Consider the following 15,541-nt stretch of genomic DNA (forward strand, 5'->3'; position numbering starts at 1 on the left):
CAATGCGACGGGACGTCCGTGTGAGAAAACGAGGCGTTCATCCTGGAACGCTACCAAGTGCTGGCAGAACGACCGGGACATATTATCTCCTTGTTGGATACTTTGGAGAGGCATCTTGTAAACTCATCTATGCAATGCAAATCAAGTTTCGTAAGTTGATGAGTTTCAGATTCGGAATTTTCTCTATGTTCTATATTCTGCATGTCTGGTTTTGGTTTTCAGTTAATTTCAAGTGTCTTTGAAGTTTCATCTTAGTATAATCCATCCAAAACCTTGCTAGAATATCTAGTGTTTGATCTGAGAAAATTCGAGTAGATTTGGTTTGTTCTTAAATAGCTTTTTGTTAACTTTACTAAGTTTTGATCTACTCGATACTAGTTGACACAGTCTGCTTCAACCAGGAATAACTTTTGATCCACATATCTGATTTACTCCATCTTGTTTGATTAGTTTCTTGTTTGAATCTAGTATCTGCTGATCAAATTTTAGAGCAATCCAACCAGCAGATCTTTCTGTACATCATTTTTACTAGAGTGTGTACTCTGTTTTGAGTGGAATACTGAGTATAAATCGAGTTTTGATTTGGATGAGCTAATCTTTGAATTTGGTTTTTACAATCATTCACCCCTCTCTAATTAGGTATTTTGTGCGTATTCGATCCTACAACCAGGTTCTACCATTGTGCGTTGTAGTTAATTACTTGATATAGGAGCAATGGATGTAGGTCTTACAGAAAAACTTCAAAAATGAAGAATCCCACACACCGGTGTGGTTTTTGGTGTACTTTTGATCCTCCCATGCATAGTTAGCCTGATAATTGGTTATCGTTTTGTTCCATTCCAATTTTAATATCACTGCTGTGTATATGTACGTTGCCATTGCCATTGCTATTGCATTGTTTAGCATGCCTCCTATTAGTCAAGCTAGTGGGTTGTGGTAACAATTTTTAATAGCAATCTGACCCCAAAGTATTTTACATATTTAATTGCACAATATTGTATCTTACCTTCTCTCTTAGAATCTCCATGTTTCTGTGTAGCATAATGGACTTTCGTTCAGTATTAAAGATACCAAGTAGAAAAGGTGCATTTTTTTCCTGGCTTGTTTTGCTGTTTGTGTTCGATCTTGTGCATGCAGGCTTGCTTGGAGGGGCTGGGGTCTAACAAAAAAAAGAAGGTAGAATTGCAATGTCCTCTGCCACATAAATGTCTTTTACACCAATTTTTTAATTGCGACGTACTGATTTTCATTACGTTCCAGAATAGGCATGAATCCGGGACTGTATATGCATCGGAGCATACCTAATGGTAACTTTTAAGGAATGGTGTTATTACACAAATGGTGCTAATCATCTTACATCCTTTGTCGCACTAGCAATGGCATACGTGATTCACATATGTAAAATAAATTTAGATATAATAATTTGAAGAAGTAAAAGAATATAGTATAATAAAAGATATATTTGTATTTACGAAATTGTAAGATATATTTGTATTTACGAAATTTACAATATGATCATGTAATTTCAGGAGCGAGGAGAATGACGAGTACCTGGATAAAAGAGTGAAGGAGAATGTATCGTTTAGAGTTAGCCGTCCGTAGTAATATTATGAGAAAGATCAAGATGGTGACTGATTTATGAGAGGATAAAAATAATCCTCGTATAATACTTTAGTGTAAAAATAGTTAACGAAGATAACCTCCGTTATAGACAACGGTGACCTCTGTTATAGACAGCGGAGGAGACGAAGTCACACCAACTCACTCTCTACACGCATGCTAGAGCTACGAACTATATGCACACACGCGCTATGAAAGACTCACGAAGTCAGAGGCTTCATAAGCAACGGGACGTTGCACTACCACTCGCAGCACAGGTACGGGAGAGACCCTAGTGAGCACGTGCGTCGAGCAGCGTTCTAACGCGGGTGAGCTCGTCGCACACCTGACGACTTGCCACCCGAGCTAACGTTCTGTCTCAGTATTGTTTTATCTTAAAGCAGTGGTACAATGCTGTGGAGAGATTGCTGAATAATCGCCTTGCTTATCGGTTTGATGGAAGCGTTGCGTACACACTGCTGGCCGTTTCATTGCACTGGCTGAGAGCCTTTGACCCCCTGAAATTGTTCAGCATTCCAAGGAGTTGATACTGGTGCATGCATGTGCATATATGATTACCAGAGTTGTCCAAAGATGAGTAGTTGTAAGTGGTAGCTTCAACCTTGCGAGGGATGTTTGATAGAGCTCCAGCTGTGATATGTTACACAAATCATAGTGGAGCAGATCCACTAGTTGAGTTAAAACTGTCAGTCTTGAATAGTCCAAGTAGTAAAAAAAAAATTGCACTAGGTCTGAGCAATACTGCAGGCTCGGAAGTTGTGTTGTGAAATTTGAGACAGGACATGGTATTTGGGCCGGACATCGCAACATTATTTCAGTTCTTTGTGATGATACATCGAAGTTCACTTCCCAGGAGTAAGATGAAACCAAGATACAGGGGAGAATACAGTTCATTTTTCAGTCTGAACCCGTTACACCATTTATTTCGTTCGAGCATTTGTAGAGATGTTTGGACATGAGAGATTATGCTACCATTTAGGACTGAGAAGAGCTCATTCCCCAGAAACCAATTTCTAGCTCAAGTACCCGGATGAAGGCCTCTTCAGCACTCTTGACAGCACCATTTAGGATCTTCAGCAATCTTGACAGCAACAGCTGGCACTGAGAACAACATGATTGATTTTATTTGTACAAAGCCTACTTATTAATCAATTTGAGTACATAGACCATGAATACATCAGTCTACCGTTCACATAAGTAAAGCACTAATCCATTCATCCCTCCAGAATAAAAAAAATTCACAAATCTGAGGTGGGATGGCGGTGCCGAGCCTGGATGGACGATAAGCAGGCCGGGGACGAGAAGCTTCGACGCGCAGGAGGTGGGAGGAGGAGACCGGGACGATGAGCGACGGTCAGATGGCGAGGGCAAGTCTGAGGAGGTGCAGGCGGGATGAGCTGGGGGACGCGGCCAAGACGACGGGGAATAGCGGCTGGGTCCGTTTTTCGGTAGCCGGGCGGCAACGGCGACCGGGGCAGGGCAACGACTTGCTAGGGTTTGGGTTGAGCAAGTAGCTACAGTAGGGAGATGAGTTGATATGGGGGAGGGGCGAGGGAATGATGAGGGTATTACCCTCAACTTTATGAGAACTTTGATATCTAAGATCTGTGGAGCATCCATTTACCTGCTCTATGAATTTGTACTGTGAGGAGGGCAACTCTATGGAGTTGACTGCTCAAAAAAAAACATTTTTGTAGTGGTGTTTTCACGATGGTGACAACAATCTTATGATGTCATGCTTTTTTAGAAACTGATAGTCAAAATTAAAAAAGTTTCATTTAGACCAATCTTAAATGGACTTATGTTTGGGATCAAAGGTAGTAATCACTTGCGTTTCTCTCTTTTTTAGCCAGGGTTACATGATGGAACAACATGATTTGGCGAAATGTTTACTCTCTGTTGGAGATAACTCTATCGGTGCACTACTAGATATAGAGTTATCTTACACTGGTCTTTCAAAAAAAGTTATCTCTAACACTCTCCAGTAAATGTCAGTTAACTAAAAATATCAGAATTCTCTGCATACACCGATTCTGCTTACAGCACTCTATATTTTGATCAACGCTTGTTTTTCCGATATTCCGTACACCCGTCGAAAAATTTCAGAGGACTCGTTCCTCTTATCCGTCCAGTAACGCACTGAGCAGGTGCACAACGAACAAGCTGAAACAAAGAAATACCCTTCAGCTCCATTTCAAAACACCACGAGGGACATAACCAAAACAATTTTGAGAAATAAAAAGAGCCATGAAAAGAAGCAAAAAGAAGAAACATCAATGATTACAAACACTATGTGGCAATTTAATTTAATTAACTAAGGGAAACTCTATCTAGCACTCCCATTGTGCTCCTTGCTAGGAGCAGCCAGCGAGGCCATGGCGAGCTCAAACTGCTCAAGGGTAGTGAGGTTGGAGAGGGAGAGAAGCTCCCTCGCCCCCTCCAGCCCCCTCAGGCTCGACATATTGGTGGACCCATCCAGACCGATGTGCGTCACGTGCTGCACATCAGTGGGGAGCCCGATCTCGATACCCATGTCCATGTCCTCGTCCTCATCGTCGTCGTCCTCTTTGTATATCTCGAAAATGTGGGAGAGGCTTTTGAAGCTCTTGATGATCTTCCTGATCCCCGCGAGGAAGTCCCGCTGGCGCCTCGCCTCCTGTTGTTGCTCCTGCTCAGCGTTTCTTGCATCCTCAATTGCCGCTTCCTCATCTATCCAGAAATAAAAGGGTGGAGCCAATATAACCAATGAAAAGATACAAAGCTTATTGACTAGTACCAACTAATAGACATTCTTTTACTCGGCGTGAACACATTGTCATTCACTCAGTGTTCCGAATTTGACAGCAAAAGTTTTTGCTCATTTCTATAATTCTATACATGTGCAAGAAGAACATGTACTTACTTCGAATTGGAGCATCATGCTGGCTTGTTGCAGCTTGTGCCTCCAGCTCCTTGGGCTGCTGCTCACTGATCGGTGTCATGCTTGCTGATGGTGATTCTAGCAGGAGGGAGTGCTCTGGTTGTGAGTGCCTCAGTTCGGTCGCTCCCAGTGTTATGTATAGAGAGAGAGAGAAATAGGAACAGCAGAGATGTAAGTGTGGAGTGCAAGGGAAGGCAGTCAAAGAATGGAGGTGGTTATGGTGGTTATATGGATGGATCGATGCAAAGGTGAGAGGAGGTAGCTGCGGGTATGAGTTGGTTATCATTTGCTCACGGGTCGAGGCGGTGGCCTTGCCTCCCTCGCAAGTCTCTGCTCGGTGCCTCAGTACAGGTTAGCGGGTTACCACTTGTCGTGTGAGGATTGGTTAGTTGTTATCTCGAGGGGGAGTGCACGCATTCCGATGTATGTCTTTTTCGACTGCTACTGTCACAAAATTTTAACCAAAATTTTATTGTAATTTTTGGACAGAGTCGGTGGAGTTCTCGTAACAATCTTCCAAATTTCCTGCGTTGCAAACGGTACGTTATTTAATCCCTCGTTTGATAAAAACATGTTATTGCCAGTTTGTCGTACAATTGTGGTAGTTTTCAGCAATAGACTGGCTAGGTGAAAATAATTACTATAACCAAGTTGTCATGGAAAAACAAACTTCCATAACATTTACGCTTTATACATTTTGGTTAACTTACCGTACCATCCATTGCTAAATTGACAACGAGTCAAACACCTAATTTACCTTAAAAGATGTTATACACTATAGATTCTTTTGAAAAAAAATGTTGGACATATCACATATCGTGTGGAATCATAATTTTGGTGAAAGCATGAAATCATTTTGGTTGGATCACAATATCAAACTGAAAACTGCTCACAAATTTTTTAAGGTAGATGCAAAACTAGCTTCCTAATAGAATAAAGTTGGCCAAATCCTCTTTCCCAAGGGTGCATCACATCGGAATTCACACATATCATTGATGTTTTGGTGTCCCAATATGGGTCACTCACCTCGAAAAGATTCATTCTTCCTTTAATCGTTACGTCAACCCATGTGATTTCCTCTAACAAGATTTCAGGTGGCACACCAGCCAAAGAGGATAGTATATTTGTTTTCGTATAAAAATAGTTAGGAATAATTACTTGGTAGCACATGAAGGTATTATGGTACGATCAGCCGTTACTCATTCATTACCTGTAGTCAGTTTAGTAGTGTGATACTCAATTGCTGCTGGCAACAAATGTTTTTGCCCATGAAACATTGAGTAGCGTCCTTAAATTTGTGAAATTCGAAAGTGTTGGAACTCTCAATCAAGTTTCTGTTCATAACATTTTTGTTGTTGGAAGTAATATTTCAAGTTAACTCAGAAACCGAGACCGCAAACTATACCTGATATCATCACAGCATGTTGAAGCTCAGAAAAGAATGGGAGCATTATCGTACCGTACGGACAGGGTGCAACATATACATCGTCTCAGGAAGCATGGACGGTTAAGATTTGCCATATCACATCGTGCAACGAGAGGTGGTATCAGACACCAACTCCCCAGGAGAAGATGATTTGAAGGACTTCATTCAGGGACCCTGACACTGGCAGCAGCAAAACGGAATAGGAAGGACCACGGTGACCACCAGTACAAATATTCATAACAACCTGGGGTGAATATAACTCCCAAGACAAATTTGACATTCAATCAACCATCTGCTTCAATGATATGCGTACAGACTGTCGCTGTCCTGGGATACCCATAACATCTACAAGGCAGCCAATATAACAAACCGCTTGTTTGGTCAAGCTTCCAGTACAAAACTGACATCACTTAATTCCACAGTAAGCTCAACGGCTCAAGAACTGAAGCTTTGGCCAACGAGGCACCAAATGAAGTCTATGATTTTAACACCTTTCGGTTTTGTAGAAACAGAACTAAGAGAAAAACTGTGATATAGATATAGGCGAAAGACAATAGAGCAACTTTTTCTTGGAAACGAGCTTGGAACATGTACTAAAAGTTATATTTCAGATACAACCAATCAAAAATCGACCATGCTCTAACGCGACAACTACTTCATACGGACTGAAGTAAGGTAGCATGGCAGAGAATACTGTCATTCTGTAAGGACTGTACATGAATTCGAACTCTTGACCTGAGGGATGTTGAAAGAATTTGAATTACTTCATCTTCCTTGTTTCGTTCAGCTGGGGGTGATACTACGTTTCATTCAGCAGGACATGACAGGATTAAAGGCCACCATCCAGGTGGAGGGAGCTGCTTGTACCTTTCATCACAATGGAGGATAGAAGTACGATGAAACAGAAAACCCTAAGAAGAGGACACCTCCGATTGTTGCAACTGTTTGTTGTGAAATCTTGGATGCCAACATGCTCCCTCCTACCACTGCAAGAGACGTGCACACTGTGTGCCCCAATGACGCTCCAACTGCAACTCCAATTGCATTCTTGTGGGTTGCAAGCTGCATGGTGACAACAGAGGAAGTAATAATTAGTCTCATAACAGTTTTAGGTTTAACAACATGCAACTTTCTATAGTATAACACCCCTCAATGAAAAATGAAATACATGGCATGAATGCATGATGATCAACAAAAACAGAAGCTTAGATAGATCAAAGAATTTCGACAAGTTGAATAGTAACCTACCGCAATCGTTGCTATTTGGCTTCGATCTCCCCATTCGGCTAGAAAGGTTAAGATGAAAGCCTGCAACCAGAACAAGAAAATTTAAATTCCAAGGCGCTACAGGTCTCATAAAGAGTTGCATATCACAGGTAATAAAGCAACAAGAGCAAAGTCATACTAAAAAACACAACAGGCAGCACTGACAGCGTGTAATGATCAACTTATTGGAAAAGGAACCGCAAGTCCACAAACTGTACAACATAACACGGTAGGGATCTCAAGAGTTCAAGCAAAAATTTCCTCACAATTGAAAAGGTAAATGCAAAAATGCTTGATCCAACACATCGGTTATATGGTATGGACTGATGCACATGCAATGAGAAGTGTTTGACATGCTTTCATAATGTAACAAAAACTGACCTCCAAAAAGATCGGTGTACAAAATCTTGCAAAGAACCTGCGAATGTTTGATTTTCCTTGACCTGATTCAAGCTTCTCTTCCACCTGCTCACACATGCATGTACATCATTAGTTCAGCACTAGACAAGACAAAAATCTGCAGTCCTTTTTCAAAGCATATATTGTAGTTTAATAGCAGGTAGCCGATCAATCTGCACCTCACTAAACCAAATAATTTTCCAATTAGACCATACAATTAAACTTTTTCATGCCCTTGTTTTCATCAATAACATGTCATTACCAATAGCAGTGTTCCTGCGTAGCCTAGCAGTTGTACTGATGATTTAGGGTGGCCAATAGTGTGCTCGTAATGCTTTGATTGTTTATGACATAAATGGACTTGTAATTCAAGACTCCAATAGGTAACCAACTTTAGCATCGACAGATGGTGCATTACACTACTTTTTCTTTTGCTTATTGTCCTATAATGCATGCAGTCAACCTTTCAAGAATTTGATCACTCACATACGTCAAATTATTTCGATTTGTCACATGAAAATAATATTAGAGGATTTGTCATCACAAACAATTTTATATCATTACAATTCCAATAATTTTTTGCTGCCATATAATTAGATAAGCAATGGTCGAAGGTAAAAGAGAAAGGAGGTAGTAACGTGGTAAGCAGAAAGGAGGCCATATAATTGGAGACCATGCTAATGTCCAAAACAGCAAGTAAAAGAGAAAGGAGGTAGTAATGTGGTAAGCACAACCAAACAACAATCAACACAACAGCATTGTCTGACTATCGCCCATGATCAGCAAGAAGTCATGGCATATAATATAACAAAAGATGCAATAAATTTATAAATGGGCTCAACTATGGATACGGAAAGGCCATATTAAGAAAAAGAGCACATACTTCTTCCATTTCCTTCTTCTGAGATCCCTTCGGGTCAGACTTCCAAGCAATGTACAACAACCGTAGTCCAAAGAAGAAGTACAAAACTAGCAGGTAACAAAAAGAGTAGAGAGAATAGTGAGCAATGACAGAGAAATGTCAGTATGTTTTTTTAAACCGAAACAGGAGGGGAGACGCCTACTGTGATTTTCTATTAAAAAAGATAGAGTTTATGTACAAGCAGGTAGGGAAAGAATATACAACAGAGCAAAACCATGAGAGACTACTCAGCCAATTAGTCATAACTACTTTCAGAGACTCGTTAGCTTTATGGATGACCAAAGAGAAGGCAGTCCTGAACTCCTGCTTCCATCTAGGAAAAGATAAGTCCCTCCACTGAAAATTATGTTGCTACGATGATTCCAAATGGAATATCAGTATGCTATATTACTTCATTTGCAAACATCGCAATTCTAGCCACTAGGATAGATGCCAGCCTATCCTAACAACCCCACCCCAAAAAAAAATCTATGGCTAGATGTGAGAATTGTTTTACTCAATTGCAAAGTGCTTAGAGCCACACTAATGATGGTTAACTTAATACTCACTTGTCTCATCCATCATTAGTGTGCTTTGACACCTTTTCAGTTTAATCGAAACAGTTTAACATCCCGGCACAAGAATCAAAAAAAGGTGATTGCGAAACTGCCAGCATGAAAACTGCAGATACAAAAAGCATGCACAACTAGCATACTGATTAAACAAACAACTTAAAACCTGAGATGTAAAAGAAAATGAGTACCTGTGGCAGCACTATTAGTGTGCTTCCGTGATATCAGGTTGGGCACTATTCTACCAAGTCCAGTTGACAATACCTTGAGGACAAATACATATATTAGAGCATCAACAAAAAATTGTAACATCTTCAAAGGAAATTTTGCAGGTAGCATACATGAAACTAGATGTGAGTACAAGCACCATAAGTTAATGGAATATAATCAGAACACATTCAAAATATGGGCAGAGCACACCTCAAACAAAACAACAAACATTATATAACTTATATCTGAACCTAGATATAGTGATATACTATACACCACAAACAACTATATCTAACTAGTTAAGTGATCAGCAGAATTGCAGAATTCACCCCTTGCTAAGTTGTTCAAAACCTTACATTGTTGCACTTCTGTTGTGTAAAGTATAAGGAATTTGAATTCATGCTTTTTAAGGTGTCCGGGCAGGCTGAAGCACGAGGCGTCGGCCTCACCTTGCTAGCCGAGCGTACGGCGTCCGCCTAGGTGTCTGAGGCGTCGCCTAGTCGCGGTATGGCGTTGCTATGGCGCCCAGAGGCCTAAGGCAGATGTCATTTGGCCGGCCGAGCAGGCAGGCGAGCGGGAAGAGCCCAAAGTGGGAAAAGCAGAGGCGTCATGCGGGGAAAAGAGAGGGAGGGGGAAATAGGCGGCAGGGATTAGAGGGAAATAGAATTAGAGACAGAGGGAGGGAGGGAACCTCGGCAGCAGAACTCCTCAGCGGGCGGGCGAGCTCCTCGGCAGGCAGGCGGAACTCCTCGGCAACAGAAGTCCTCGACGGGCCAATGAAGTCCTCAGCGATGGAACTCCTCGACGGGCGGGCGGAACTCCTTGGCGGCAGAAGTCCTCGGCGCGCCGATGAAGTCCTCAGCGACGGAACTCCTCAGCAGGCGAGCGGAACTCCTTGGCGGTGGAAGTCCTCGGTGGGCGGGCGGTCCTCCGTGAACAGGCGGTCCTCAGCGGGCGAGCGGTCCTCTGCGCGTCAGCAAAAGGAGGCGGCGGCGGCTCAGTAGCGCTCAACGTTTCTGCTCTTCTTGGTGGTAAGTAGGAAGATGGAACTATCTGCTCTTCTCCGTTTCTGCTCTTCTTGGTGGCAAGTAGGAAGATGTATTGCTAAAATCAACCAAGTAATCATTATGTAGGGGCATTGTTAGTAGAAGCTATTGATTACTATATGGTTGCTTACTTGCTTAACTGGCTCAGTTATCTCTGTTTGAGCTGATTGAAGTCTTGCTACTGAATAGGACAGTAATACAGTTCAGTTACACATTGGGATTGTATTACATTCTCCACTTCTATGCATACTCTACAATTGAGCACAGCAGCAGCATATCTGTTAGCTAATTGAAGCTATTTTTTAGCACAGTAGCAGCATTTTTTAAATTTGAGCTGAGCTGATTAAATCCTTCTATTTTTTGTATGCAACACAGCAGGAGCCAACATTGCAATGGCAAGTCCATCTTCTGTCGTCGCTCCCAAGACTGATCCAGCTAGGAAGGCAAAGTCCAAGGATCCAGGCTGGTAGTATGGGTATTGGGCAGACCTAACAAACAAGGATGAGGTGACATGCACCCTCTGTGATGTCAAGGACTCAAGGTTCGTGGAGGAATAAAAAGGCTGAAGCAACATCTGGTGGGTGGCTATGCAGATGCAAAAATTTGTGTGAAGGTGTCTAGTGCAATCAGAAGGGAGATGGAAGCATACTTGCAAGCCAACAGAAGAAGAAGGCCATTGTTCCTGGATGAGGAGGTTGGAGAAGAAGATGAGGTGGAAGTGATAGCAGATGCAACAGCTTAACAAGACCACAGCAAAGCCAAAGGCAACCAAATCAATTATTGATATGCTTCAAAGAACACCTGAAGAGATAGTTGATGAAAGATGTTCAAGGCATTTTCAACCACAATTCAGTCTACCACAAAGACCAAGGAGGAGAAACATTATGTGGATATGCAATGGTCATTGTTTTTCTATGAGTGTGGCATACCATTTAATGCAGCAGCCGCAAGACAGTTTCAGATTGCTATTGAGGCCACCGCACAATATGGTTCAGGGTACAAGTCTCCTACACCCTATCAGCTTGGGGAGCCATTGCTTCAAGATGCTATGAAGTTAAGTTCCATGAGAGAGGACCATGAGAGGGCATGGAAGCATTATGGTTGCCCACTTATGTCGGATGGATGGACAAATAGGAGGAGACACCACTTGATTAATTTTCTGGTGAACAGCCCTGAGGGGACTTACTACTTGGAGTCTGTTGACACATCAAGTGATGTACATGAGAATTTTGGAAAAGACAAGGTTGCTGATTTGTTGGAGAAGAAAATTGAGAATGTTGGAAAAGACAAGGTTGTTCAAGTTGTCACTGATAAGCTTCTAAGGCAGCAGGTAAGCTTCTAATGGAGAGGATTCCTACATTGTTTTGGAGTCCATGTGCTGCACATTGTTTGGACCTAATGCTGGAAGACATTGGAAACTAGAAGGAATTTAAGAAGCCGATTACACATGCAAGACTTGTCACAACTTTCATCTATAGGCATGGGAGGATTCTTAGTACAGTAAGGGAGAAGACAGGTGGGGCCGATCTTGTGAGACCCGCAGCCCCTCGATTTGCCACATCATTTCTTACTTTGAAGAATTTGCACAAGCATAAGGATGCATTAAAGTGCTTTTTTGTCAATGAAGCATGGATTGGGAACAGGTTGGACAAAACGAAAGCCGGCGAGGATGTGCATGACATTGTGCTCTCCATAGAGTTTTGAAATTCAATTGAAGATTGTCTTAAAGCTTCAGCCCCGCTCCTTATTGTGCTTAGGGTGGTTGATGGTGATGAGAAGCCTGAAATGCCGAGGTTGCAGCACTAATGACTCATGCAAAGGAGAAGATCAAGCTAAGCTTCGCTATCCAATCCAAGAATGCTTTGCTCAAGAAGATCATGGATATTATTGAGCGACGTTGGGTAAAACAAATGGATCATCCATTGTATGGGGCTGCACTGTATTTAAACCCAGGCAAACATCATCCCCTCATAAGAGCGGATGATGATGCCACTGTTGGGCAGCTAAGGGGTTGCTACCTTGATGTGCTTGCAAGAATGGTGGAGGATGAGAAAACTCGAGGCAAGATTAATGCTCAAGCCATGGACTATGAATTTCTTAAGGAAATGCATTTTCAAGTAAAATGGCTAACCAAAATCTGGAGTCAATGAGCCCTCGTAAGTGCTGCATTTGCTTTAATTTCAGCAAGTTTACATATCAATAATTTAATTCCAGCAATTCCATTCCTAGCTCCTAATATATGCTTGTATTTGCAATTTTAGTTGATTGGTGGCATTCATATGGTGGGCATGCTATTGAGATACAAAGGTTTGCTAGGCATGTTGTTAGTCTTTGTGATCTATCATCCCGTTGTGAGCGAAACTGGAGTACCTTCGAATTTGTAAGTTACAAAGCAACATCCTTGTGTTTTGATGTTTTCCTATTTCTTATTGTTTTGACCATATTGCTATTTTGTATATTCACACTAAGAAAGGGAACTAGTTGCTACACAAGAGATTGAATGCTATTGTCTTTGTTTCCTACAATCGGAAGATGAAAACTAGCTTTCAAAAAAGACGTGAGAAAAAGGGGAAAATTTTTGACCCTTCGATTATTGAGGAGTTTGATTGGAACAATGAGTGGACTGATTCATTGCATGTACCACCTCAAGGTGGTCGCGGGTATGACTGTGACATTACATGGGAGCTTGTTGATGAAGCTGTTGGTGCTTCACATTCGTTTCAAGGTCGCAATCTTCCAAGGAGAGCTCATAGAAACAACCGTGGTGAGCTATTGACCTACAAGCGTGCAAGAAATTGTACACCCATGGTTGAAGAAAACTTGGGTTCGGACAATGAAGAAGAAGAGGAAGAAAATCAAGATCCACATGATGATGCAGATGTGACCGGTTGTGAGGATGCTCCTAATGGTTCCAATGACGGTGGAGAAAACATGGAGACTGCAAACATCTGTGCTGAGTTTGATGGTGGCTATTGAGATTTGAGAGATGAGAGTTAAGAGTTGAGAGTTGGCTTTTGCTACTTCTGTGTTCTGTTGCACTAGCATCATTTCTTATTATGCTATTGGACTTCAAATTTGTTGTTGTGGACTTATGTTATTGTTATGTAATGCTGCTATTGGACTTTTGCTAATTAATTCTCAGATTTCAGGTTTGTCACTTACGTCATTACATGTTATTCTCAGATTTCAGACTTGTGTTGTGCTAACTATTGAGCTCCATTTTTGTGTAGGTTGCTGCATGGGACAAGAGAAGAGAAGGCACAAGAGAACAGAAGAGGAGAGGAGAGAAGAAAGGTCGGATCATTGACAGCACAAAGGTAAGTATATATGCTAAACTGCTACTAAAATTTAGAGTAATTATAGGTTAGGATGTGAGTATGGTGTCACCTCACGTGCGCCAAACTCGTCAAGCGGCTGGAAGGGGGTGGGTCGCCGTGCCACACCTTACCGCCTTAAAAACCATGTTTGAATTAACAAAGAGTCAAAGACAAACATCAATTTAAGAGCTCACCGTCATAACATAGAGCGCCGAGAGTGCACCGGACAGCACAATCGACTTGGGGTGTCGCATCGCCATCAGCGCAGCGATGATAAAGGTCTCATCTCCAATCTGCATCACCACAAAAAAAAAAGATAATCCAAATATCAATTCCTGTCTCGCAAAAACCTCATCGCCAGCCAACCTGAACCTGCTTCAGTGCAGCCAATGCACATGAGTTCAGTGCAGCTAATTCGCACAACGTCGGGCCTGTGCCCTGGCACCACCAGCGATGTCACGGCCGCACATCCAAATGTCACAGCGAGCTGTCAGTGCAGGCAATTTCCGAACTCAAACCCTCCTAGCTCACCCCACTAAGCAATACCTCGCTGACTAGGATCATGGAAAGGCTGGCGAAGAGCGCGTCAAATAGCCCCGGGCCGACCTCGTCCAGCGCTACCCTATGGTCTCCCTCCACCACCGCGCCCTTCTTCTTCAGGCCGTGCAAGAATCCCTACCAAGCCGCACCCAGCAACAATCAAAAGTCACAAATTTGGCACCAAAACGACACCTTTAACCGGAAGAAATTTGCGAAGAGGGAGCACGATTTCCTCACCCCGGCACGGCGGCCCAGTGAGATCCCCGACGAGTCGTCCTCGGCACCCGCCGCCTGCACGATAAAAACTCAAGAATCTTCAGCAACCTCCTGACGAGAAATCTCGCCCCTGAACAAGCCGGATTCAAAGAAAACCCCCGCTCAAAAATCTGAGCATTTTGCTTGGGTCAGGTCCTTACCACGATCGCGGCGAGCGCGAGGAACACGGCGAGCGCGACGAGGAGGGGGATCGCTCTAGGGCTCGGATCCATCTGGGGGTAGGATCTCACGAACCCTAGGAACGCTCCCAGATTTGGGACGATAGTGAGCTCGGGTGGGATGAGACGGTAGATTGAGATTCGCTCCTCGGATTGCTCCCCTTTTCTTTGGATTTAAAACGCTGTGGGAGGAAGAAAAGGTACGAAACGATGAACGTTCTGCTCGAGCGTTTTTCGGACTTTTTCTCGTGTTGCAGGCTTGCAGCGCGTTTTGGCCAAACTTGGGACGTGGGATTAGTCTCCTTTGGCACCAACCGAGTAATAGTACAAGAGCTGTCATTACCATTCCTTGTGCGAAATAATTGTTTGCACTATGCACGGTCATGAAAATGTTGAAACTCGAAGGAAAAAGTCCATGTTTCCTCGTGCACTTCAACTTTGTCCGGCTTGAAGGAAAGAGTCCTTGTTTCCTCGTGCACTTCAACTTTGTCCGTCTTCTAACTGTACTAAAAATTTTCAAATGTGTTATAGAAATAAGTCAATAACCTTGTAATCATGCTGCTAAATATTACATCCAATCACATATAAGTGTTATTTTAGACATCGATAAGTCTATAAAATATATTTTTTACTATTACTTTTTAATATATATAATATAGTAAAGTTATAATATTATAAAACTACTTTCCGAGACAAATCTAATTATATTATTTTTAAATATTCAAACATAATATATAAAGAATAATTTATAACTAAAGTTTAAAAATATTAACTATATGTAACTCAAAACAATACTTACTTGTAACCGAAAGAAGTAAGATTCAAACTATCAATAAAAACGATTGTGGTTTTTGATCTACTAGACAAGCCCCACAAGGGAAACAAACAGA

General features: G+C 42.1%; 2 protein-coding genes across 2 annotated transcripts; both read right to left on the reverse strand.

The window, feature by feature from the left end:
• Positions 1 to 3,784: 3,784 nt before the first annotated feature.
• LOC133900683 (uncharacterized) lies at positions 3,785 to 5,228 on the reverse strand. The gene is made up of 2 exons (XM_062341894.1): positions 4,523 to 5,228; positions 3,785 to 4,329 (listed from the first exon to the last, which is right to left on the reverse strand). The coding sequence occupies exons 1-2, from the start codon at positions 4,824 to 4,826 to the stop codon at positions 3,947 to 3,949; spliced, it is 687 nt and encodes a 228-aa protein (XP_062197878.1). The 5' UTR covers positions 4,827 to 5,228; the 3' UTR covers positions 3,785 to 3,946.
• Positions 5,229 to 6,512: 1,284 nt separating this feature from the next.
• Positions 6,513 to 14,973, reverse strand: LOC133900400 (GDT1-like protein 3). The gene is made up of 9 exons (XM_062341525.1): positions 14,634 to 14,973; positions 14,455 to 14,508; positions 14,224 to 14,352; positions 13,872 to 13,970; positions 9,296 to 9,368; positions 8,515 to 8,600; positions 7,614 to 7,697; positions 7,215 to 7,274; positions 6,513 to 7,028 (listed from the first exon to the last, which is right to left on the reverse strand). Exons 1-9 carry the CDS (start codon positions 14,703 to 14,705, stop codon positions 6,840 to 6,842), a joined length of 846 nt encoding a protein of 281 aa, XP_062197509.1. The 5' UTR covers positions 14,706 to 14,973; the 3' UTR covers positions 6,513 to 6,839.
• Positions 14,974 to 15,541: the final 568 nt, after the last annotated feature.

The sequence above is a fragment of the Phragmites australis genome, chromosome 19, assembly GCF_958298935.1.
Source record: "Phragmites australis chromosome 19, lpPhrAust1.1, whole genome shotgun sequence".
Taxonomy (NCBI): Eukaryota; Viridiplantae; Streptophyta; class Magnoliopsida; order Poales; family Poaceae; genus Phragmites; species Phragmites australis.